Source organism: Emydura macquarii, unplaced genomic scaffold (assembly GCF_026122565.2).
Source record: "Emydura macquarii macquarii isolate MOO-44397 ecotype Brisbane River unplaced genomic scaffold, CSIRO-AGI_Emac_v2 contig_2676, whole genome shotgun sequence".
In the NCBI taxonomy this organism is placed as follows: domain Eukaryota; kingdom Metazoa; phylum Chordata; order Testudines; family Chelidae; genus Emydura; species Emydura macquarii.
The window spans coordinates 33,734,455-33,761,048 of NW_027132813.1; the positions used below are offsets into that span (position 1 = coordinate 33,734,455).

Genomic DNA, 26,594 nt, shown 5'->3' on the forward strand with positions numbered 1-26,594 from the left:
AGGTCCAGAGAGGGCTGTTAGAAAGTAGGAAGCCTTCCACCAGAGTATCATACCTACTGAAGTGGAAGTGTTTCGCATGCTGGCTGGCCAGGCAGAATGTATTGCCGTCAAAGTCTCCTATACAGGTGATCTTAGACTACATTTGAAGCAAGAAGGCTTAGCCCATTCATCGGTGAAAGTTCACCTGGCGACAATATCTGCGTTCCACCCATCAATACAGGGTAGATAACTTTTCTCCCACGACATGACAGCAAGATTCCTTAAAAGGCTAGAAAGACTCTTCCCTCAGATTACAGAGCCGGTTCCCCAGTGGGACCTGAAACTTCTTCTATCCCGGCTCACTGCTCCACCGTTTGAATCTTTGGCCTCATGCTCGCTCACACACTTGTCCTGGCAGGTGGCGTTTCTATTAGCAATCACTTCTGCATGCAGGGTGATGGAGATTAAGGTCCTGACCTCGGAGCTACCTTATACGGTGTTCTTTAAGGGCAAGGTACAGCTCCGCCCTCCTCCTTCATTCCTCCCAAAGGTCGTTTCCCACTTTCACGTTAATCAGGACATCTTCCTGCCGGTATTCTGCCTTAAACCTCACAGCTCTAATGAGGAGAGGCGCTTACATTCATTCAATGTAAGGAAGGCCCTAGCCTTCTACATCGATAGGACAGACCGTTCCACTGCCCCATGCAACTCTTTGTGGCAATTGCGGACAGGATGAAGGGCAAACCAGTTTCCTCGCAGCATATTTTGTCCTGGATTATAGCCTGCATCTGCACCTGTTATGAACAAGCCGGAGTCGCGCTTCCAGCATCCTTGTCGGCTCATTCCACGAGGGCTCAGGCATTTTCTGCAGATTTCCTGGCACATGTACCTATTCGGGATATTTGCTGGGTCGCCACTTGGTCATCCATACATACCTTCACGTCCCATTATGCCATCACGCAGCAAGCTAGGGATGATGCGGGATTCGGCAGAGCGGTCTTACAATCTTCATGGCCATGAACTCCTGCCCACCTCCAAAGGCACAGCTGGTGAGTCACCTAAATCAGAATGGATATGAGCAAGCACTCGAAGAAGAAAGAACGGTTACTTACCTCGTAACTGTTGTTCTTCAAGATGTGTTGCTCATGTCCATTCCACAACCCACCCTCCGTCCCCTCTGTCAGAGTTCCAGCAAGAAGGAATTGAGAGGGAGGGGGCTGGCAGCGCCATATATGTGCGCGCATTCGCGCACCGCTGCAGGGGGTGCTAGAGTCAGTCCTGTGGGTACCACTAGGGGAAAACTTTCTGGCACCAGTGCATGTGGAGCACGCACACCTAAATCAGAATGGACATGAGCAACACATCTCGAAGAACAACAGTTACGAGGTAAGTAACTGTTCTTTCTAAAATGCCTTTTTAACTTATGAAATTTTTTAAAAAATCAGAAAACATTAAGGTTCTCTGAGATCTACAAAAGCAAGAAATGTAGTGAACAAAAATGATGTAATGTAATTTACATTTTAGTCAACAGGATTATTTCCAACCCCCTCCTTGCTGGTTTGCCTAAATGGCCTTTTGCTCACTGCATGGCAGTGTATCCTGCTATCCCATTTGCTTCCTTTTTTCCATTCTCGTGAGCATTTCAAACAAGTTCTGGCTTGGCAAGAACTAGTGGATAACAGGGGAGGATGGGGAAGTGGGTGGAGGGTTTTGAAATCAGTGATTGACCTAGAGTGGGAGTTACCCAGCAGGAAGAATATGCTTTGCTAACGGGCCACTTGCTTTTGGGAGTAGGTTCCTGAAGAACAAGGTTTTTACATTTGCTGAGGTAGGATGTCCTGTGCCAAGTGAGCAATTGGTGCAGAACCCAATGGATAGGAAAATTGTATTTTCTCTGAAGCATGCTTTGGAGGTGAATACAGCTGTCCTCTGGGTAGCAGTGTATTGTGTCTCTTCCTTTTTGGTTATTCTTGAATGTCATGGAAAGACTGCTAGTGCGATAGTAAACAACAAGCTTTCTTTGCTGGGGGCTGGCTGACAAACTGAATGTACCTTGAAATCCGATACAGTGCATCATATACTACAGTGGATTTTCATTCATGACCATGCTTATCAATAATGTAGGCAGAAAAATAATATTTTATGGTGGCTCAAGTTAGCCAAAAGGCCTAGGATTAGCTTCCTATTTAAAGGAGCAAGTTGTTCCATGAGCTGTAACACAGGAGCCTTTGCTGTGTGACTTAAGTATTTGTGAAGTGCAGTTACTCCTGTGCACTGCTGAAATATAGTCTGAGTTTCACCACTTTCTGGGGTCAACGCCAGAGAGATGCAAGGTTTCCATTTATTTTATTTTATTATTCCTAAAGCAATATGGTGAGCCTGTGCTAGATTTTCCTCTGTTTCCTATTTATTAAAGAGCTGCTTTGAGTGACCTGGCGTTAGGAATTCAGTAGGTTTATTTACAGTAGAAAATAGGTTCATATGTTTATTGATTCCATCTCTCTCTACTATAGGTTTGTGGCTAAAAAAAAAGGGGGAAGTATTATGTGATTCTTACCTTCTTCAATCTGCCCCTGCTTGCTACAGACCTATGACTTGCACACAATGTAGGTTAGACTCAGAAGTATCAGTGAACTTGCTCTACTGTAGCTTGGGTTAATTGGCCAAGAGAAGAGGAGACTGGTGGTTTAGGGTGAGTGAAGAATGTGGAAAAAAAGCTCAGTGAGCCAAATTTGGCCTTGTTTTACATGCTGAGGAGCCGCATTAAGTCAATATGGCCCAAGGTGTTTAAAGGACCTTAGGTGAAATCCTGAAGTCAACACCAAAATTGCCATTTGACTGCAGAGGGGCCAGGATTTCACACCTTCTGTTTAACATGCTCCTATTTTGATAACTTGGTTACTGAAACGTAAACTAAAAAGACCTAGCCAAAATTCAAGTGGAGATGGGATGCCAATTTCCATTGGCTCAGTACAGGTGCACTGAGTGAGGGAGTAGGAGAGGAGAAAGGACACAGAGCTCCTTCCCCCCTCATGCTTCTGCTCAGCCATAATCTGTCTGCTTTGATCTGGTGGTGGTGGAGAGGGGAGGCAGTAGGGAGTGTGAACTTTGCTCTGCTCCCCACTGACAGTCAGCTGCAGTGTTAACATGCTGAAATAGCACAGCAGGTATCACAGGATCATGTTCCACGCAGCACCAGTGGAAGCGTGGTTCTTGTTCCTGGTCTCTGTTGGCATCACATCTCTAGACACTGCCACTCAGGCAGTGCAAGCCCCTCCACTCTTGCCTTCGTGTATCTCAGGCTCATAATGGAGTCAATAGTGCATGGTGGTATACATGAGCATAGGAATTGCTGTAGTGGATCACACCAGTGGTCAGTCTGTTTCAGTATCCTGTCTCCAACAGGAGCCAGAACCAGCAGCCTCATAAGAAGGTACAAGAGGTCTTGCAGTTATGGGGGACCCTGAATTCACTGATTTAAAAAAGCATTTAGAAGCAGGTCCTTGCTTCTTTCTTCATGGGGGTGGAATTCAAGCCACTCCACTCTTCTCACGTGGAGTGCTCTTGGCCACCCTAAAAAGTTCCCTTTGTACTGAGTAACTATGTAGGTACCGCTTGTGGGCATTTAATAGAGGATCCCAAGTGCTGTGTTACAGAATCATCCAAGACTTCACTTCACATCAATCATCAGAATACCAAGACTTTCACCCAGCCTCGCTTTCAGTATACATAGAGTTGCCAACTTTCTAATTGCTGAAAACCAAACACCTCTGCCCTGCCTCTTCCCGCCCCCCCCAAGGCCCCGCCCACTCCTTCCTCCCTCTGTCACTCATTCTCCACCCTCTCCCCCACCCGATGGGCTAGCTCCCCCCTCTCCTGAAATTCACCTGTTACCTCCAGAGCCAGGCTGGGAGGAGCTGATGTGGAGCCTGCCTGCCTACCTGATCGGGGCACAGTGGGGCATGGCAGGGGTCGGTACCCGGAGTGAAGGGCTGGGGTGGCAATCAGGAAACATTGGGGCGAGGGGGTCAATCCCCAAAGCAAGGGACCAGGGCGAGGGCAGTTGGGCCATGATAGGGCAAAAGGGGGAGTTGGTCCCTGGAGCGAGGGGCCAGGCTGGAAGCAATTGAGGCACAGCGGGGCAGCAGGGGTCGGTCCATGGAGCGAGGGGCCAGAGCAGGGGCAATCGAGGCACAGCAGGGTGGCGGGAGTCGGTCCCTGGAGCGAGGGGCCAGGGCGGGGGCAATCGAGGCACAGCGGGGTGGCAGGGGTTGGTCCCTGAAGCACAGGTAGAGGCAGGCGGGAGGGCAGGAAGCTGTGGCTGTCCCCGGAGCAAAGGGCTGGGATGGGGAAATAGGGGCACAACAGGGCAGAAGGGAGTGGTGGACAGGATCCTCCTCCCCGAGTGGCAGTGGTGTTGGTACCTATCTCTTGGAGCTAGATCCGGGAGCCAGCTAGTTCTCTGTGTCAGGCATCAGCAGCTAAGCAGAGTGGCATCTGCTTTTCCCATCTCCAAGTGGCAGAGGCCGATTACTGCGAGTAACCAGACTTGCTGCTGACCAGACACTGCCAGGTTCCCTTTTCAACCACACTTTCTTGTCAAAAACCAGACACCTGGCAACCGTAAAGATAAGTATCAGATTTAATTTTTTTACCTTTTTCAAACACAGATCACAATTTTCAGAAGTGAATAGAGGTTTTCGGGTGCCTTTCTTGAGACACCACAAAGGGGCTCGATTCCCAAAAGTACTGAGCATTTCTACTCTGAAAATAGATCTCCTTTAGGAGGTCTCAGGTTGGGCACCCAAAAATTGAGGCACTCAAAATTACTAGTTTCTTTGGAAAACCTTGACCTTATCCTTTATATAGTAGTTCTCAAGCATCCTTAAGTGACTCTGCTGCATGAGATCAGTCTGATGGTACAACCCCGCCACTATCTGCCAGAGATGGCCCAAAACTCCTGATAAGGAAGTACACCAGAGTTGGTTGTATTGATATCCAGAGCCAGTTATTTTGTCTTTTAACCCAGCATCTACTTCACGGGCCAAACCAAAACCTGAGCTCCAAGCACTCCCCAGCTTTGGACCACTTGATGTTCAGATCTAAAATGTAAAGCTCGGGCCCAACTTTAGATTCTACCCTCACAGGTAAAAGACTTTGGGAGAGTTTTTGTTGAGCTGCTCAGGTGGATGATAAGCAGGGGCAGCAAAGCACCTTTTGTAGCACATATGAAGCCATTGCCTCTTGTGAAAGGATGAAAGGGTATGGATGCCTGAGGAAGAAAGATTTGTTTTTCAAATGCCTTATGAACATGTGCATTGGATTTGCCTTGAGAACAGTGATTGCTTTGAACCATGAATGCCCACAACCAGTTCTCATGTTCAGTGGGGGCAGTACACAGAAGTGAATTCCTGCAAGAAAGCCTGCAGGAAGGCATGGACTCTGACAGCAGTACAACTCACAGAATTCATTTTTTCTGGCATTCAGGAGGTTTTAGATGTGTGTGCAGAGTCACATATTAATTTTCCTTGCTTTTAATATCAATATTTGTTTTACATGGTTTGAAATTGGACAGTTTTCACTGGCCATGGGGTCAGTAAAGGAACAGAAAATATTGGCTCATAAGAAAGCAAAGGGACCTCACAGAATTTCAAATTGTTTTATCAGTGGCACTGGGTTCCCAGGCACTGGTGCCGGGCCGGCCCTTCACAATGTGCAGGGAGCGCAGGATGTGTGTGCAGAAGCTGTGGCTGACCAGCTTCTCCCTGCTTAATGGCTGGGGGTTCCTTGCTGAGTTTTGGGGCTAATATCAATATTTGTTCGGGCTCCACCACCACAGGGAGTACATGGTAAGCAGCGTTCGAAATCCCTCCCTCCCTCCCCCCAGATATAGACTCCCCCCTCCCCAGGGCACAGGTGGGGGATTTACACGACTGTGTTTTATTACCTCCTTCAACACTCACTCCCTTTTCTAAATGGTAGCTTTAGGCTCGTCCAGTGACTAGCAGATCTATAAATCGTTCCTTTATATAACAGAACAATAAACCCAATCTCCCTTCCCAAATTGATACCAGTGGATTACTTTGGAGAACCATCAGATTCACCATACGTTGTAGCAAATACCTTTGTATGTCAGTGTTATCAGGCCAATTACTAGGTTTATATACCCTCTACTACAATTGTTTTCATCAGTTTCTCATAAAAAGAAAAATCCTGACATCCTTTGAAAAAGGTGAAGAGTACAGGATGAGATGCTTGAGAACTCAAACTGGTTTCAAACACGGATCTAAACATCCATTTACATGTGGTCTGCATACAATTTGTGATGTCTGTATAGGAGCATTCTCGTTTCTCTGGCTATGCCTTTATTTCTAGGGTTTTTTCATTCATGGGGCTCAACCCTGCAATCGCAGTGTGCCAAGAAGTCCCAGGAAGTCTCAAGATCAGACCTATGGTCTCTAATAATCACAATGGGCCTGATTCTCTGTTCCCTTTATCTTGTGCTGTCATTTACACTTGCACCGTGAGGCTAAAAGTTGCATTGTGGATGTTCAGGCTCAGGCTGGAGCATGCACTCTGAAACCCCATGAGGAGGTGGGTTTCAGAGTCTGAGGTCCAGCCTGAGCCCAAACATCTACAGCTGAATTTTTAGCCCTGCAGCCTAAACCCCGCGAGCCTGAGTCAATTGACCCAGGCGCTGAGACTTAGTGCTGCAGGTTTTTTATTGCAGTGTAGACGTAACACGTGCCTTCTTGTACCAGGCCACTGCTAGTATCTTGGCTTTCTCTGTTCCCTGTCCATTTCTGTCTCTGTTCCAATTTTTTCTTTTTTTGTCTTTTTTTTTTTGAGTTTTTTTATTGTTACACTTCTAAAATTCCTCTCATCTCCTTCCCTTTTCCTTCACTGCCCCATTCCACCACTCAAAGGGAGTCTATACTCCGCTCAGAATGGGAGAGGATCTACTGATGTCACCCATGGCTTTTCTGAATGCCACAGGCCACAAGTAAAGAGAAAGTTGGACTTGCCAGACTGCTGTCAGAGCCTATACCTCAATAGATGGGAGCTGCTTCTGAGGCTGGTTATATCTGATGCCATTGCACAAGTAGGGATAGAATGCAGGTGCCACTTTGTCTTTAGCAGATTTACATATGTTTAAAGTGGGGAAAGAATAAATTAGGAGTCATGTATCTGTCCCCATCCCCACTGCCCATCACCGAATAAGAAACAGCAGTGTTTGGGCTACAGACTCTACAGGGGAATATTTCAAAACTAAACTCTTCCAGTGACTTTAACGATAATTAAAAAATCCAGCTCCCACTCATGGAAACATTTTGACTGAGGTTAGGCATTCTCAAAACCTACTTTGACTGATACAGCAACTTCCTGCAAAATCCTTGAAAAACCTCCTGGAATTAAGTTTAAGTACCTTTTGAGTCCATTGTGTTAAAATGCAAATTTGAGGTATTATTGTGGAATTGTATATAACTTCCGTAGGGGAGATGTGACCAATGTAAACTCTGGCTTCAACGGACTATTTAAAACAATGTGCCAGACAAAAATGAACTTATGGGACAAGCAAAGCTAGGTGGGTTTCCCAGGAAATCTCTAGGGGAAGGAGTATGCAAATATATCCCTGCTGGGTATGCAAGAACTCAGTCTTTTAAAGCTTTGCCCTGAGGAGGGGACCTTTGTGGATTACTTGTTCCCGGTCTCAAGGCCAAAGACCCAAACTGTATAAAAGTGTGACTCTCAGATTCATGGGGTTGGTCATTCTGACCAAAAGCAGTTATGAACTTGTGACCATAGAAAAATCCCTGGGTGGGCTTTGAAGGACTGAATCCTGCCCAAGCCCTTGTTGGAGTTGGGGGTGATCTCTGGTAAGTTTATTAGCAGGCATCTAGGTTGGTTTATTGTTGTGATATGCTTTCTCTGTAATGCTTTCACCTTAAAAATAAATGTGTTTGCCATAAGGAGCTGTGTGGAAACTTTCAGCTGAGGGCAATTGTCCCATTTATGGGCTCTGAGGAGAAAGCAAAGCAGGCCTGCTTAGGCAGTTTGATTTGCTCAAAAATCACAGTGTAGGCTGGGAACTGTGCAGCTTGGAAAAACCCTGGTCAGGAGGGGGAGAGACAAAGGTCTCTGCCCAAGAGAGGGTGATGGCTGAGGAGCCAGAGCCTAGAGAGGGTCCCCTTGCTGGACCATGGAGGGGAATACAAGTGTAGCTGCCCTGAACTGTGACACCTACATTTGAGGCCAAAATTGTTTCCCATTAAGCCTCAAAACTTTCTTCCGAAGACTGTTGGTAAGTAAGTGTGTCCTAATTTCCAAGATGGGAAAACTGAGGCACAGAGAGTTCGAGTGATATGCTCAAGATTTCAGTGGGGCTTTACCCAGACAGACCATGACAGAGCACGTTGCAGATACTAGGTTAGTGGCACAGCTGGGAATAGAGCCATGGCACCTGACTCTGCCTTGTGCTTTAACCACTCAATCACATTTCGTTTCAATGGTGGTAGGTGACCACTCAGAATGGTAACAAGTGTCTTTCGTGAATCAAACTCATGCAACTTGCTCAATGTAGGTGAGGTGTTTTAGACTTAATTCAGGTCTTTTTAGAAAGTTTTTAGAAAGTAGCAGAAACAGGGCAAGGTTTTGAATGAAATATGTCCTCGGTGCTCACATGAGAAACTGACTTTTAAAAAAATTGACATCTGTTTGTAACTAATTAAACACCTTTCATTATTAAATAGTTTTTAATTTTCTACTAAGGGTCCCCTTAGGATGCCATCAGGGGCGGATGGGAGTTACTGCTCTCCAAACCATCCAGCTAGCTTCAGTGGACATGTCTCACCTTCTCAGCAGCCTGAAGCAGTGGTAAATGCTATTAAGGTAACACACTCCCGTATAGTACATGCAGAATGTCACGTATGTTGTTTGACATATGTTCCATTGTACTTAGAGAAATACCATTGTAATATTATCTCCATACACAACATGTGTTTCGTTTCACCCATGTACTTAGATTGTGAGCTCTTTGGGTCAGGGACTGTCTTCATTGTGAGTGTTCCATGTCTAGCGCAGTGGGTCCCTGCCAGGTGTTCCCATAATAAATAATGATACATGTTTTCTGTTATGACTATGTTTATGACAAAGAGTGGGTCAGGCGATCTGTGGAGTAGATGTACTCTCTGCTGTAGTATAAGGTGATCAGTGAGAGTCACATGGGCAAACTTTTTTTTTACAAAAGTAAAACCAAAGTATACAGTGCACGCATCTATGGTATGGGCTTTGTCATGTGTTTTCAGAGAGCATGATATACCTCCTATGCAGTGCTGAAAATGATGTATGATAAGCATAGAGTCATACTGTAAGAGAGAATAAATCTCTTCAGTTCTCTTGCTAACTTTGGTTCAGATTGTGAACCTCTTACTTTGGTGAGCATGCAGTCACTCATATGGGTGGTACTGTTGATTTCCGAGGAACTGAGAGCAGAGGGCTCAGAGGCTGGCCCTTTGTGACTTTAGCAGCAACTGTTTCCCCTAATAAAACAAAAGGTTGTTACACTAGATACCTCCTGATAGCTCATTGTATCATGAGATTTCACATGGCAACCGTGCTGAAGTACACTGTCTCACCACTATATCTGCATCAGCTATGCAGCAGAAATCACTGTTCTTTTGGGGGCAGTTTGAACAATCATGTTAACTAATTGACAGAGAAAGGCATGACCTTATGGTGTGAGCATCAAACCAGGAACTCCTGGGTCTGATAATTATGATAATCTTCTATGGGGTGTGGGCAAATCATTCTTACCCACTTTACTCATTTGTAAAATGGGGATAATACTCACTGTAACTACTGTATCTGCCATACCAGGATATGATGTAAGGATAAATTAGTTATTTAAGGAGCTCAGTTTTGCACTCCTCACTCAGATAAAAGTGCCAGTGAAGTCAGTGGGAGTTTTGCCTTAGTGAGGTGAGCAAGATTGGACTCGGTGTTTATGCTCTTTGAAGATGAAAAGTGCTATGTAAGTGCTGAGTATTATTGATTTGACTATACTTGTTGGCTAGTGGGAAGGAGAATTATCCTACATGTGGCTGGGTGACATTGAATTCTCCTGCATAAAGCTGGAGTAAACAGCTTTTATGCAGGTGAAGTGTGTAGGCATTGTAGCAGTGAAAGCCATTCCTTCAGCAAAATACCAGGGTTCAGGGCAGTCTCTCTGCATCCACTACTCCAGCATAAGACTAGCTCCCTGACACCTGCACATAATGGAACGTCCTCTGGCTGCTCACCTAGTCTGACCCTGTCACCATCCATACCTAGTCTGCTTCGGGGTGGTACAAATCCTACTCCTATAGTTTCCAGGGGTGGTGGAGCCATTCCGTTTCCTCTGTGCTTGAGAAGCGCATGTTTCAGCAGCCTTAAATTCTTATGTGTGCTCTCCACAGATGGGTGAATTTCACCTGCCATCATTATAGAAAACAAAGCTGCACAAAACAATTTAGCCTAGAGATCATGTGGCTTTACAAAATAAGATTATTTTAGTTTGCTCTGTGTAGCCTCTGACAAATTGCTTTGATTGGAACAATTATCAACATGCTTTTGACAGAGTCCGATAGCTAGTTTGTGTAAGTGGATGTGTTTACAGTGGTAAAGTACTCATTAGGGTTATTAAAATGGTTAGGATGTATTCAGAATTTAATTTTCTGTGATGTGATACCCCTACTTTTATCCTGGTAGGAATTGTATCAGCAGGCAGAAATAGAGATGAATGATGCTAGTATATTCTAAAGGGAAAATGAGTTGAAGCATTTCCCTGTGTGAGCTAAATTTTATCCAGTTAAATAAAATTTCTTCCTTTCAGCCAAACTGGAGATTCATTGCAACATTATGGGTTGGAGCCTGCATTTTTTTTGTATCCAAAGCTCCCACTGACTAGTAGTAGCTCTGGGTGATCAAGGAATGCAGGATTAAGCTCTATGTAGGGCCTAAATCAATGGGACTTACTTTACAGACCTGGCCCTTTAAAATTCCTCTTATAATGCAAGGGAGGAACTATTTTATTTTGCAGAAAGAAACTCAGTGTTGTTTAGTGAAATTCACCCTGCAAGGCAGGAGAAATGTTAAAGGGACGGGAGTATGGGAAAAAAATAGAAGGATTTTCTTGTTTAAAATAGCATTGCCTTTTTGTTGAGCTGTAGAAGATTGCAGAGCCATTCAGGTTAGTTTCGTATTGCAGGAGAAATCAATGAAACTGTCAAGATATTTTTTTAGTGTAGTTTATTTATAAAATGTACACAGGTACTGATCCATTGAACAGAAGTGGTTACAAATAACACACAAGACAACTCCCTTCACTGCCTTGTCCCCAAGAGGCAGCTCACTTGGACCTCTGTCTCTCTTGGACCTGGCCTATACTGGCAAGTTACTGGTGTAATTTTTTTGGTTAGGGGTGTGATAGTTTTATTGGTACAAGCCCTAGTGTGAATACCATTATACCAGCATACGGGTGCCTTTTACTGGTATAGAATATTCCCCTTTCTGTATAGGAATAGCTATGCCAGTAAAAGGCCTGTTTGTACCAACAGCACGCTGCCTATGGTAAGGGGATTGTTGCACTTCAACTATACTGGTATATATAAAGTAAGGAAACTTTTGTGTATAGATAAGGCCTTGGACTCTCCTGGAATCTGTGTGCTTAAACAGTTCCTTGTTGCTGTCTCAGCCCCTGAACAAAACCCTTGTATACATGAGAAAGTTTTACTGATTTTTAACTACACTGGTCTAGTTAAAGCTGCTATAACTGTATTACAATAACAGTATAAAAGTACTTATACTGGTATAGCTTATTCCAGTACTGGAAGGGGAATAAGCTATAACTGTATTAGTCCTTTTTATATGAATATAACTCTGCGTGTGGGTGGGTGGACTGGTATAATTATTTGATTAAAAACACACACACACCTTCTCCAGCTGACATGATTATGCTGGTAAAATTTCTGAGGAGTATCTGCACTAAGGAAAGTTAAGGTGAATCAACTAAATATGTGAAGTCAATGTGTACAAGTTAAAGCATATTAAACCCCTTTGTGAAGACGCTATCACTCAGGAGTAAGGTCGTCTTAATTTGCTGTAATTTAGACCAGTTTTCGTCGACAAAACAGTGGATGTGTACACACTGAAATTCTCCTCCTGCCGATGTAACTCCCCTGCTACATCGACATAATAAAACCACTTAGACAAGAGACATAGAACTTTTTGCGACATAGTTAGAGTGACACAATGTAGACACTGCGCTTGCTTAGGTCACCCTAACTGGACTCCCACAATGCCCATCCTGACCGCTCTGTCAGCAGTTGAACTCTGCTGCCCTGAAGGTACATAGGAACACGTCCCTTCCTTCCCTGTTTAAAGGCCTAGGGAATTTTGTAATTCCTTTTCCTGTTTGCTCAGTGTGCACAGTTCACACAGCATCTTCCCAGCTGACCATGCAGGCTTTCCACAGCAGACATGCTCCCACATGGAATACACCAGAGCTGTTAGATCTGCTGGATCTGTGGGGAGAGGAAGCCGTGCAGTCACGGTTTCGCTCCAGCCATAGGAACTTTGATATTTACGGGCTGATTGCTAGTGGCATGCAGGTGAAGGGGCATGAAAGGGACACACAACAGTGCCATGCTAAGTTCAAGGAGCTGAGGCAGGCATACCAGAAAGCAAGGCAGGCCAGCTATCGTTCTGGTGCACTGCTGAAGACATGCCGCTTCTACAGGGAGTTGCATACCATGCTCAGTGGCGACCTCACCTCCACTGCCAAGAGCCCCGTTGATACTTTGGGGGAACAGGAGGCAGCAGCCAGCAGACTCAACTCCGAAGATGAAGTGGTGGATAAGGAAGTGGAGCTGGAGGATGATGTGGAGTATACAACAGGGTCGTCCAGTGGTGCAGCAAGTCGGGACTTTTTTTGATTCCGGAGGGATCTAGCCAGTCCCAGCACTCTGGCTGTGGCCTGCATGAAGCAGGAGAGGGGAGCTCTGGTAAGTGCTCATTTTGCTTTGATACTATATGGTGAGAGAAGATTGAGCTCTCATGTACTTTGTTGTCTGGTAGAGGAGGGATAAGGGACAGAAATTAACAAAAGAGCCTGTGCAGTTATGCAGTGGGGGCCTGGTGGAGAAGTTTAATTTACATCAGGATGTCTTGGGAATCCTTCATAAGGTCTATAGTAAAATTTCCTATGGATATTTTGCAATCTTCTGCAGAGCTGCCTTGTTTCTCCTCCCCACTGTAGGAAATTTTGCCACGCCACCGGGCAATTATTTCTGCAAAGACCAGAGCAGCACACTAGTGAGCAGCGTATGGAGCCAGTCTGAAGCCACATGCATGCTGGAGATGCACCCTTGCATCCTGGGTTAGGAGTGAGATATTGAGTTTGATTACCCTAGCCTATGGAAAAGGGTACCAATATTCAGAATAGTCTCCCTAGGTGCTTGTAGTAACCCCCTTCTCAAACCAACCAATTTCCCCTTCCTCCCCCTGGCAAACTCACCATATTTGAAACTCGCGCCAAGCTGTGTACCAGCCAAGGGACAGTGAGAAAGAGGTGTGTGTAACTTTTGTGATTCACGGCTGTTAGCACACTCACAGTACTGTCTCTGTTCATTATTTATTTGGCTTCTGCAGATGTGCCCTTGATGACTCACTCCTCCATAGTGGCGGAGCGCCTCCATCAGATCAGGTAGCGAAACAGGAGTTGGAGTAAGGAGAATATGTTTCACCCCATGCTGCAGACAACAGATACAGAAGACAGTGGAACAAGAGCGTGGAGGGAGACAATTAATGAAAAACACAGGATGAATATCCTAGAAAGGAGACAGGTACAGAAGCAGATGATAGATGGACAGGAGCAGATGATAAAGCTACTGGAGGACAGTAGACAGAGATGCTGAAGTCTCTCATTGCGCTGCAGTCTGAGCACATCCATGCATGACCCCCCCTGCAGTTAATACAGAACTCCATTCTGTGCCCTACACAAACTTCCCCACCACATTCCTTGCGTGTTCCCGGTCTCTTACAGTATGCCGTGCACTCCACTCCTAGGGACTGGTTTCACAATGAAAGTTGAAGTTAACCCAGCTGCAAGAGCAGTAACCAAGAGACTGTTCCTCATTCCGTCTCCTGTTTGACCAAAAGATTGTGTTTCGTCCTGTTGTTAAACTTGAGCTTTTGTAATAAAATGAGTCTTTATTTGTGTCATACTAACATTCAAACACAGTGGCTATAGGCAGGAATGTTTGCTCAGTACAGTTAATGCTCAGGAAACAAGCACTACAGGGGTCATTCAAAGTGACAAGTAAACATTGCATAGCTGAATGCATCACATAAACACATAAATGATTACTGGAATCATTGTCAAAATGCTTCTTCAAAGCCTCTCTGATTCCAATAGGCAACCACTGTTTGCCCTGATATCTGGCTGCTCAAAATCAGCAACCAGTCGATCAGCCTCAGTGCTCCATCCCTTTCCCCCCTTCGCTTCACAAATATTATTCGAAGTACAGCAGGCCCCAATAACCATCAGAATATTTTCCTCACTGAGGTCTAACCTGCCAAAAAGGCAGCGCCAGCAACCTTTTAATCGGCTACAGATACATTCAACGGTCATGCGGCACCTGCTGAGCCTGTTGTTGAAGCATTCCTTGCTGCTCTAGGTTCCTGGTGAAAGGCTTCATGAGCCACAGGAGCAACGGGTAGGTGGGGTCTCCCAGGATCACTATGGGCATTTCCACATTCCCCACTGGAATCTTCTGGTCTGGAAAGAGCATGCAGTTTTCTATACAGTCTTGTGTTCCAAAAGATGCGTGCATCATGCACCTTCTCTGACCACCCTGCAGTGATGTCAGTGAAATGGTCCCAGTGATCCACCAGTTCCTGCAGAGCCAGGGAGAAGTAGCCCTTTTGGTTGATGTACTCCATCACAAGATGGTCTGGGGCCAAAATTGGGATATGCGTTCCATATATCACCCCACCGCAGTGAGGGAATCATATTGCTTCAAAGCCATCAATTGTTTCCTGCACATTACTGAGAATCACAGTCCTTGCTAGCAGGAGGTGATTACTGGCTCTGCACTCTTGCATCACTGCAACTCCCATGGTGGACTTTCCAATTCCAAACTGATTAGCAACTGACCGGTAGCAGTCTGAAGTTGCCACTCACTTTTTCACAGTGAAGGCAGCTCTCATTCTGGTGTCCTTGAGCTGTAGTACTGGGGCTTGCTCCACACACAGTTCCAGGAAGGTGGATTGCTGCATCTGAAAGTTCTGCAGCCACTGCTTGTCATCCCATACATGCATCATGATTCAATCCCAACACTCAGTGCTTGTTTCCCAAGTTCAGTGCTGACAGTCCACTGCGTGCAGCTACTCTGTGAATGCCAGCAGTTATCTTGAATTGTTTCTTTCCATGGCACACTGCAGGGCACCACCACTTCACTCTCTGTTTTGCAGCTCATGAAATATTGCAGGACCAGACTGGTCAGCAGTTCAGGATCCAGGCTTTCAGGCAGAGCTGGTGGGCATACAGTTTACGACTGTTGAAAAATTATGTGAAATGAAGTCGGAAGCCCATAGAATGATGGGCCCGAAAGAACTGCATTGTGGGTACACCCCCATGATGCACTGCAATCCTTTCCCAGAGGTCCCAGCAGCCGAGGGGTGGCAGAGGTGACGAGTTGCACAGTGGGATAGCTACCTACGATGCAATGCTCTCACTGTCGATGCAGTGTTGACACGCTTCATCGACACAAGGAGCGTTGTGTGGACATGCACTACCAATGTAATTAAAATGGCTTATGATTGTCAATGTAACTTGAATTGACTTAACTCTTTAGTTTAGACATGGCCCTAATCCTTTACTCCTGAGTGAGAGTATCCATATGGAGGGTAATGTACATTAATTTGTGCATGTTGACTTCACACCTTTAGTTGATTTACAATCCCTAACTGTAGACCAGGGCTTAAGGCTCCTGCCTTAGGATCACAGAGGGTACATCTACACAGAGATAAAAGACCCGTGGCATGGCAGCAACTAGCCTGGGTCAGCTGACTCAGGCTTGCGGAGCTTGGGCTAAAAATCTCCATGTAGACATTTGGGCTCAGGCTAGAGCCTGAGCTGTGGGACCCTCCATTCTCTCAGCGTCCCAGCGCTCGGGCTACAACCCAAGCCCAAATGTCTACACAATAATTTTTCAACCCTGCAGCCTGAGCCCTGTGAGTCCATGTCAGCTGACCTGAGCCAACCATAGTTGGGTTTTTTTATCCCTATGTAGACATACCTGTAGTGTAAGGAGACGCTGGCCACTAGCCCTCCTTTTGTGCAGATGTTCTGCAACACAAAGGAACTTCAGAAAATTTTACCTTCCATCCAGGAGTGATTTATCTCCCACAAACCCCTTAACAACTATCTAGGTAGCGTGAGCTACATCGTAAGTGTTTATACTTCAGTAACTGAGAACATAGGTGGGAGTAGCACCTTTCACCATCACCAAATATATATTTAGCAAAAATAAAATAAATTAGAACTTTGTTTTCATCAAAACTGAAATCCATGAAGCATTAAGTTGACTTTAAATATAATTCTCTAGAGCATACAAAAATCAGCTCCTATGCGGTGTTCTCAGAAAGGTGCTCCCCAAAACTTCAGTTTAGTAAAGCACTCAAGCACATGCTTAAGTTAAGCATATGTTTAAATTCCATTGTCTTCAAAGTTAAGTGTGTGCGTAAGTGCTCTCGTGAATCAAGGTCTTCACCTGAATGTGAATCCCAAGAGCCTAATCCAGAACACATTGATGTCAACGGGCCCAAAGTTTTTATGCATGTTTCCAGGAAGAAGATGGCTAATTACTAGGGAAAATGGAAGGCATACGTACCACTCTTCCTTGTGACAAGTAGAACATTTGCACTAAGTCCTCAGTCCTAAATGGAAAGAGGTTAACTTCCAGGAAGAAATATTAAATTAATAGGACTGAGTGAATGTCATGGATTTTTTGAGTTGAATCTAAACCATTGAGTGTTTTTCCCCAGTGGAACCAAGCCTTTCTTTGGGAGTTTGCCTGTCTAAAGACTACATAACTAGGTTACATGTGAAATAACTGTGTGAACATTTCAGATGGAAGCACATGCTTTTATGTTATGGCCAGAATGGTTTTATCACCTAAACCCATATTTCCATGTAGAGACACACGTGTTCCATGTAGGTTATAGTAGTGATGTAAGGTACAGCCCTTTTCATAGTATAAGCCCAGAAGAGACCATTATGAGTATCTGTTCTGATCTCCTGCATAACACAGATCCTCACCCAGTAATTTCTGCATCAAGCTTTTAAATCTATTCCAATTTCACTGTATACTGTAGAAAATTGTGTGCTGACTGCATACTCTGATCTGCTTCATTACACTTAAATCTATTATTCAATTACACATGAATATTCTTATACCAAAAAGGCCTTTTTTAGACGTTAAATTTCTTAATGTTCTTATTGTAGTTGAAGAACAAATTCCATTTGTAAAATAAAATTTACTTTTTTTTTTTTTTAACATACCCAGGTCTTGGAAGCTCAGGAAAATGTAGATCGGCAGCATGGTAAAGAATATGACCATGACCTTAGTGAGACAGAAAAAGCTATAGTCAGAGAAATGTGCAATGTAAGTTTAATGTGCTTAATTTTGTATTCTGTACTGAAGCCTGAAACAATATTTGTACCCAGGTTATTAATTTTTAAAAATTGCTGACAATGTGCCTTTAAAGTTTTCATAGGAAAATGAAACCTATCACACTGATTGATCTATAACATAATTTACTGAATTTTTATGAACTAAATAATCTTTACACTTTGGTGAGCATTGATCAGCATGTTTCATTATAATATATAAATATATATGTAGAGAGAGAGAGAGAGAGAATGCGGTCCAGAGGATAAGACACTCTACGGGGACTCAGGAGGCCTGGGTTTTCTTCTCAGTTTAGTCATCAAGGCTAGCATGTTAAAAGAAGGCTAAGGTCTGTGTGACATTGGGCAGGTATATTAACCTCTTGGTGTCTCAGTTTCCCTCTCTATAAAATGGTAGTGATAATTACCCACCTGTACATGGTGTTTTGTGATTTATGGATAAAAAGTATTTTCTAAGTGATAAGAATTGTTATAGTAATCCATAAAACTTCTCAATAGTTACATAATTTCATGTCTGAAATATTCATATATTACATCTGACACAATCATTTTTTCCCAATTCTTCCCAAATGTTTTGAGTTTTACATTTCATATTTTTGTTTAAAAATACTTTTCTTTTTCTGTTTCTTTTTCTTTTTCACTCCCCCCCATCTGCTCAAACAAAGTTCAGCGTGGAAAAGCTAAATGTTTTTACTCCATTATTGCTTAGATATATTCTTTAAACTTTTTAAATGCTTGTTTCTCCTCAGGTTATCCCATTCTGTGCATTCACCAAGTGTATTCAGATGAAGAGCAAATCTTTGATTAGCTAATTCTTTTGTTTTAATTCTCACTGCAATTTCCTAGGGCTTACAGCATCATTAGTTTGCTCCTTTTGGGGGGGGGGGGGGGCTAGGTGAAATGTTTGTCATGTAATCATTTTGCCTATGTATTCTGGATCAGGGTTTTCAATCATGACTACTGTTTTTTTGGGAAGCTTAATTTTTGAGTGCTCAATTTGGGACATTTTCAGAGGGTAGGTATTCAGCCCTTTAACATATCTCAAGTCAGGTACTCTAACTGTTGAGACCCCAAAGTCACTAGTCAAATCTGAATTTTTTGTTTTTGTTTTTAAATGTTTATCTACTATGTGTTTTTTCAGTTTATAAAATGTCTCCATTACAGAATATGAAGGCCTAGGGGAGGACACCATGTAATGTTTTCAGCTCACTTTCCCGTCCTAAGGAGTACACTTAACTTATATTACTAACAGGCACATTCTCCTCTCAGGAAGCAGGCGTATTCCACACTAATGATGATAATGGAAATTATGCCAGTTCCTCAAGAGGAAAAGACACCATTTAAAACGCATTCCTCTTTTTATTTACATTGGGTGTCTACATAACGTTTAAAATAGGTCTTTTGCTTTGTGTTTGTACAATGCTTAGTACAATGAAACTTGTGATCTTGATTGGAGCCTCTAGCACGGTCTTAGCACAAGCAACAATCATAGGTAAATTTGGAGTTCTTCTGTCACATTAGCTACTGTGAGTTGACTGTCTAAAGCATGAGAACTTCAGCCCAACTTCCTGCACTGTAAATCTACAGTGCTCCAGCGTGCTGCATGCTAACTGTCCACGTGGATCCTGCTACTGCTCACGAAGTTCCCTAGTGGGCACAAATGTGGGTATTTGTGGCCACTCCTCAGACACTTGGCCAACATTGCACTATTTCTTCAGAAAGGTGCAAATGAAGATCCTAACTAGTACCAAACTCAATATGTTAGAATAACGTCAAGGTCTATATGTAGATTGCTTTCCACATGTAAACAAATTAGCTGCTGATAGTGATGACGTGGTTGTGATTCAGATTCTGATATTAACACTGCATTTCAAGCAGAGAGTGTTGGTGTCTATCAGTATAGGGCTAGATTCACAAAGGGACTTAAGCGTTACAATGCTAAGCCTCACAATGCCTAACATTTAGGCACTCGGATTCCCAAAGCCTGATTCAGCTGCACTGGGAATTTGGTACCTATCTCTGCTTGGGATTTCTCAGTTGTGAATCCTCTCTTGGAATTAGGTATCAACAGCATTTCTTGACAAGAAGCCAAGTAGGAGGAGATGCTCCCTGATCACTTTTAGCTTAGTTAGGGTACTCACCTGGGACATGGCAGACAACCAGTTCAAGTCTCCCCACCACCTGATAACAAGGGATTTTAACAGGGATCTATCACCTCTCAGGTGAGTGCCCTAACCATGGGGATATGGGATAGTCTGAGGTGAGTAGCCCTCAATTTCTCCTGTTGAAGCGATTCCACTTTGGCTAAATAATTGAAGTAATTGGGCTGGAGATAGAGAGAGAATGGCTGTATAGCCCGGTGGTTGGTGCACTCGCCTGAGGGAGAAAATCTAGGATCCATTCCCCCTGCTCCAATGACTTTCTGGAAAAATAAAGTGGAATTGGGCATCTTTCGCATCCTAACAACTGGGCCAAAAGTTATGAGGAAGCTGCTTCTTAACCGTTCCCTTCCTCAAAGTTCCTGGGTGACTAGAGAACTTATTGCAAAACTTTAGGTGCCAACTAAGTTAGAGGGTTAGGTGGCAGTTGAGAGAGGAATTTGTGAATCCCTATGGCACCTAAATCTGAGACTTTGGGACCTAAAGTCCCAGATTTAGACACCACTGTGATTTACAACTTCCCACTTACCTGCCGCCTAACCCTGCAGGCACTTAGTTTTTGCAGTAAAAGTTGCCTATGTTTCTGTCTCTCAGCATGCTCACTGCTGCCTCACTCTAGGTATTGGGATACTTACATACCTTTTGAATTTAGCCCTTAAGTGCCAATTACTGTGCAATAGGTATGGCATTGGTCCTTGGTGATTGACATGTTTTCTCTTATCTTTACTGTTACTATTTCATTAGGAACAGCCTTCTGTTCACTCCATCCATCGCCTTCAAATCAGATATGGGCTGAGACCACAATGTGGGACCAATTTGGAACAGTGCAAAATTCAGAGGGTATTTTGGGATCTGTGGGCCCATCTAGCTGGTCCAAAGACAAATCTCTTCACAGCTCTGTCCTTGAATTTGTACCACGATATTTCAGCTTTACTTCTGACCCTGTTTTCCTTCTATTCCTCTTTCTAATAACCAATCTTGTCCAGTGATCCATTGCTTGCTTCCTAGTGGTCCACAGAGAGATGCCAAGTCATGTGGGGCTAACTGTTCTTGTTTCCAGTTAGTAAATGTCATAAAAAACCAACTAAGAACAAACTAAATGCTTTTCTAATACTACTTTTCTGTGCTAAGAATTGATGTGGTTGTGACATGTATGTTATACAATCATGAATGGGAACAGAGGTGAGGACAAGGAGTGAATCTGTTCACATTTAGTCAACACTATGAAAAATCGTTAGCATTCTCACTAAATTGTGTATGACCCTGATCCAGAAAAGGCACTGGAGCATGTGCTTGACTTTAAGCATAGGACCACTTCTATTGACTTCAGTGGGACTACTCATGTTCTTAAAGCTAAGCACTTGCATAAACTCTTTGCTGGATTGGGGTCTGTGTGCCTGAAATTGTCTTTAATGGGAGTTTTGCCTAAGAAACGATTGCATAAAAATTTCCAAACCTGGCCTTTGTTTTCAGGACAGACATTGTTCCTGAACAGACTTCTAAGTGACAGATGGTCAAAAATGAAAAGACTGTATTTCCTTCAAAATGGATGATATAGCTGACATCTCTTTCTATCACTTGCCTTTAGGTTGTGTGGCGGAAGCTTGGAGATGCTGCAGGTTCATGTCCTGGAATTAGACAACATTTGTCAGGAAATCAGTATAAAGGACCGATGTAAAAGGACTTGAGTGTCACCTCTCTCTGAAGATAGAGTTTAAATGGCTAATGACAGATAGAGAGAACTTATTCTATCCACAGTCATTTCTCAGCTGACAACAGGATGTCTATATGCAGTATACATGGCGTCTTTGAAACAGTGGTGTAGTGGTTTAAAAAAAAGTGGATAAACTGATCTAAATTAAACTCCGAAGTCTCCAACCGAAAAGTGTTGAAAACTCCAACAGAGTTTACCCTTGACTACACTGCTGCTTTGAAAATTGGTACAACTTCTTCATAAAGGTCTTTCAGACAACAGTTACATGCCCTTGTGTCCCGGCAGTGTCATTTCAGTATGCTGTATAGTTAAACTCTGCCTCTTAGTTATGGCATTGTGGTCCAAAAGTACACATTCAGAATGAAAATATCTGAATGCTTCTTATTTAAAACATAATTGGGGATTCTGCAGGAGATACACAAAGCATGATTTTTTTAAAGATAGTTTTGGTGGACCTCCAGTGAATCTGAATGACTTTTCCATTAGGTTTAGCAGGAGTTTTTCACCAGACTGGAGAGATGCCAATAAACTGTGCCTTCAGACATCGAAGTTACAAGAAAGTCAGTTACTTGGTAGCTCACACTTCAGTCTACACAGTGTTAGTAGGTGCTTAGGCAATGGTGCTTGGGCAATTTGCAGCTGAAATTATTATTTTTTAGAATACTTGCATTTTGAGGTGCTAAAAGACCATAAAATCTTCTAATCAGCCAGTAGTGTAGCAAAAACTACAGTACACGTAGTAGTACACAATTTCTTTCTAAATGAACGTGAAGATAGACTTTTTTCCCCATTCTCGTTGGTGCACACCTGTTGGAGTCATACATGATGGTCACCACCCCTTGAACAGAACACTTAGATGACCATATTTAAGATCTCAAACCAAAACCACCATCAAAGTTCTTTTCTGGAAACATTTTCCAATTGCTAATTTCTACCATGTAGTTTAGAGACATGCTGTTTTATTTAGCAAAAATCTGAGTCTAAAAGATTGCATTGCATTTATGAACAGCTTTCCTTGCCTACTGTAGTGTTCCTTCAAAGAAAACTTTTATTGTACTCAAAGCATGTCTTTCATTTATTCTGAGGCTAAAACCTCTTGTTCAGATTGCCTGAGTTTTGACCAGGAGGTGCCCTAGATGTGCTTAGTTTAATTTTTTCTGTGTGTATAACATTAGATTGTGTGTATTGAAATGCTATGATAGGTATTTTGTGTATATCTAAATGCAACAATACTTTCTTGTATGAATGTGCAACAGGCTTGTGACTGAATGCTGTTGCTTAATTTTTTACCATAGCTGAGCATCAAAAAATAGGAATGCAACAATTCCCAGGTTTTGTGTTTGTTCTTGATTACTAAAATTTGATTCAACGGTGATATTCTGTTTTTTGTGGGCTTGTTACATATTGTATAACTGGTTTGTTGGTAGTGGAATGTAGCTGGGCTTCTGTACAACCTTTTTTATATGATAGTGTAAAATCAGCTTACTGTCTTCAGAAAACTGTTATGGATTAATTTGTGGCAGTAATTATAGCCATTTCTATCATTTTATTTGGTACTGTTCAACATAATTGTAAGGCCTCCACTCCAGCATTCCTTTCTCAGTCACAACTCCTATTGATTCCTTTTCCTTGAGTGAGGACTGCAGAATCTGGCTTTTAATTTTGAAACGTTGCATTTTTAAAATAGTTCTGATATGTACAAATAAATGCTTGTTATATTTCCATATTTTCTCTCAAGCAGTTTTCGTCATTAAACTTAAATTGTTGTATTCCTATATTATGGAGGGTGGGGGGAAGGGAGTAAAACTAGTATTTGTGCCTGTAGTATTTACCTGCAGGGGCTAATTTGCGGGATGCTGGTCTTTTGACATTACACTTGTGTAAATTTTGATACTGTATTAAAACTATTTTTTTACAGTTCTGCATACAATTGGGTATCAAGTATCTGTGTTCATCTTAGCAATGGTAATAAATTATTTAATCCCATAATTGTTTACTTTCTTTTAATGATACATTTCATGAGATATTTGAACTGATACCAAAAGCAAATTCCATTCACTGAGGGATCTATTCTAAATCCTGTACAGTAGTTACGTTAGTGCTCAAAAAATACATAACTTATCTCTATCTCCCACTGTAGTCATTGGAAGTACTGGATGCTCCAAAATGGGATGTAACTGGGAAGATCATCTCAATGTAGAAAGAATTGCTTGTGATGTAGAGCTAGCATGGTGGCCTCTATTTCAATCACCTCTTCCTGCTGGTGGCATATGGGGGGTAGCCACGAGAAACAGACAGGGGAAGGATTCCTTATGGGATGGTGATCCCAGTCTGCCCTGGTGGTTCCTGAGAGCCATTGGCAAATGACTTAATTTAAAGCAGCCTTGTTGTGCATGAGTTCAGATTGGTATATAGCTGGTCCAGGAAAAAGGAGCCCAGGGCTACCTCTTAGACTGTGCCACAGGTCTTTGCTGGCCACAGCTAAGCATCGACATCAGTACCTCTGGGCAAATGTTCTGAGTTTGTCTTAGTGCTCCTCAGCAGGAATTGTTTTTCTGTTAAACAGTCACTTCCTACTGGGGAAAAAAAACTACTGTAGCTAAATCTTTTCTTCATTGTAATAAGAACTCCATCAGAAATGCTTCTGATCAGAGAGAAAACTACTTCATAGACGTTACTCTGTGTATTTAGATTTTGCCCTGGATTTTAGGTTGTTATTGCTTGTCACTATCTTTTGGCTATTGCCCTGAATCCCATAATATACATTGATCAACCATGAAGAAAATCAGGATAAAATAGCTGTAGGTTTGCATGGCCATCCCTCCCTGTCACTCTCTGAGGGAGCCCACGCCTCCTTGCTTCCACATGCCTGTAACAGTAAGTGAAGTTAGTAGAATTTTAAGAGCAGCCATTCAATCCCATTCCCTGATCTGAGAGACTTCAACATATATTTGGGGAATCATATAGCCTTTAACTCTGCTTGACTGTGTAAAAATGCCCTTTTCTTACTGAAGAAATCTTCTCCTTGTGTGTACTCATTGTCCTATCTGCTGACTTCAGTGCCAAAGGAGTTTTTACTGCTTTTTACTCTTATTACCAAGTCAGGGTCAAGGGCAAGTTCTGTTCTTTCTTGTTATCAAACAATGCAATTGATGGTGAGGTTCCAGCAGTTGCACCTATTACTAAGTAGTGACTATTAAAATAATTCAGAGAGGTAAAGTGACTAGTCCAGAATGGAATGAGTCCATGTAGCCCATTTAAATGGGCTAAAAACTGGCTAAGTGATAGATCACAAAAATTGTAAATGGAGAATAATTATCCATTAGGGGTGTTTCTAGTGGAATCCCACAGGGATCTGTTCTTGGCTCAATGCTATTCAGTAACTTTATGAATAAGCTGGGAAAAATATAAAATTTGCATATGACACCAAAAATGATGAAGTCATAAATAATGAATGGGAACTGGTCAGGTTTACAGACCGACCTGGTTCTCTTAGTAAGGTGGGTTCATTTGAACAAGGTGTGTTAATACAGCCAAATGTAAGGTGACACATTTAGAAACAAAGAATGTAGCTCACACTTATAAAATAGGTGACTGTGTCCTGGAAAGCAGTGGCTCTGAAAAGGACTTAAAGTTTATGGTAGTTAACCAACTGAACATGAGCTCCCATGTAAGGGTGTAGCTAAGTAGGTGAATGCAATCCTTAGATGTATACATGGGGGAAATATCAAGCAGGAGTAAAGAGAAGGTGGTATTAGCTATATATACAGCATTAGTGAGACCGTTACTGGAATCCTGTGTCTAGTTCTTGTGTCCACGCTTCAAAAAGAACGTTGACAAATTGGAAAGTGTTCAGAAAAATGCTGCAAGAATGATCTGATGTCTGGAACTCATGTCTTATAGTGAGAGACTAAAGAAGGTCAGGCTCCTTAGCTAATTTAAGAGATGGTTACGTGATGATTTGATCACGTTCTCAAGAATCTACATGGGGAAGAGATGCAATCCTTGGTTGGATAAGCAAAGGACAATATCATGTAAGAGTAGAAGGCAGCTCTTTAATCTCAAAGAAAAAGGTATAATAAATTCTACTGGTTGGAAGCTGAAGCTAGACAAATTCAGACTAGAAATAAGATGTACAGTTTTAACAGTAAGGGTAATTAGCCATTGGAACAATTTATTTAGGGCTGTGGTGGCGTTTCCATCACTTGAAGGCTTTAAATAAAGGCAGGATATCTCTCTAAAATATATGCTATAGCTCAAACAGAAAATGTGGGCTTGATGCAAAAATTATTGGATGAAGTTTTATGGTTTGTGTTATGCAGGAGGTCAGAATGAGGCCCTGCTGCCCTTAATATCTATTGACCTGAGTCCACGTTCAGTGCCCCATTGAAAGCACAGGTAAGACTGAGGTTGTAATCTGAAGACAATAGTGTTACACAAACCAACTACAAAATGGGGTAGATTGTAAGCATATGGGATTCATAGACGTTGTAGGAGACCACTTTATGTTTAACAACAAACACTTTGTCCAAACCATGGTAACAGGCAGAAGTACTAGGATGGCTTCCCAGTATGCCCACTTCTTCATTGGTCACTTTAAGGAAGCATTTCTGGAAAAATGCTACTTCAACAACCATCTCCTATCCAATCAAACATTCTCTAGAACACTGCTGCACCAGCATCAATTTCTTGGACTTCACAACCAGTTTCAACAGTAGAACCTACAGACAATTACATACAAGAAACCCACAGATCCAGTAATCACCCCAAGTGCACCAAGAAATCTGTTATCTACAGCCAGACACTCAGATATCAGAGAATAAGTTCTGAAGAGAAAGTCTAGGAAACATACCTTAACATACTTAAAACCACCTTCACCACACAAGGACGCTCCATCAGAGAAACAGATCACATCATGGAGTGGGCCACCCCACCCCAAAAAGAACCTGCTCCAATACAAAAAAAAAACCCTACTGACTGCACACCCCTAGTTGTCACCTACCACCCCCAC

The 26,594-nt window shown here is 42.8% G+C and overlaps 1 protein-coding gene across 5 annotated transcripts in view; it reads left to right on the top strand.

Annotated features, from left to right (window-relative positions):
* The window catches only part of CCDC85A (coiled-coil domain containing 85A), a 161,598-nt gene extending 138,032 nt beyond the window's left edge, over nucleotides 1-23,566 (top strand). For 2 of the 5 annotated variants that reach the window (XM_067565181.1, XM_067565182.1), the window contains one exon: nucleotides 21,458-23,566. In XM_067565181.1, the coding sequence (XP_067421282.1) occupies nucleotides 21,458-21,547 (90 nt within the window). In that variant the 3' untranslated portion in view covers nucleotides 21,548-23,566. Of the gene's footprint in view, nucleotides 1-8,748; nucleotides 8,869-17,585; nucleotides 17,685-21,457 lie in introns of all 5 variants that reach the window. The other 3 variants (XM_067565179.1, XR_010923004.1, XM_067565180.1) reach the window with 3 other exon arrangements.
* The last annotated feature ends 3,028 nt before the right edge of the window (nucleotides 23,567-26,594 follow it).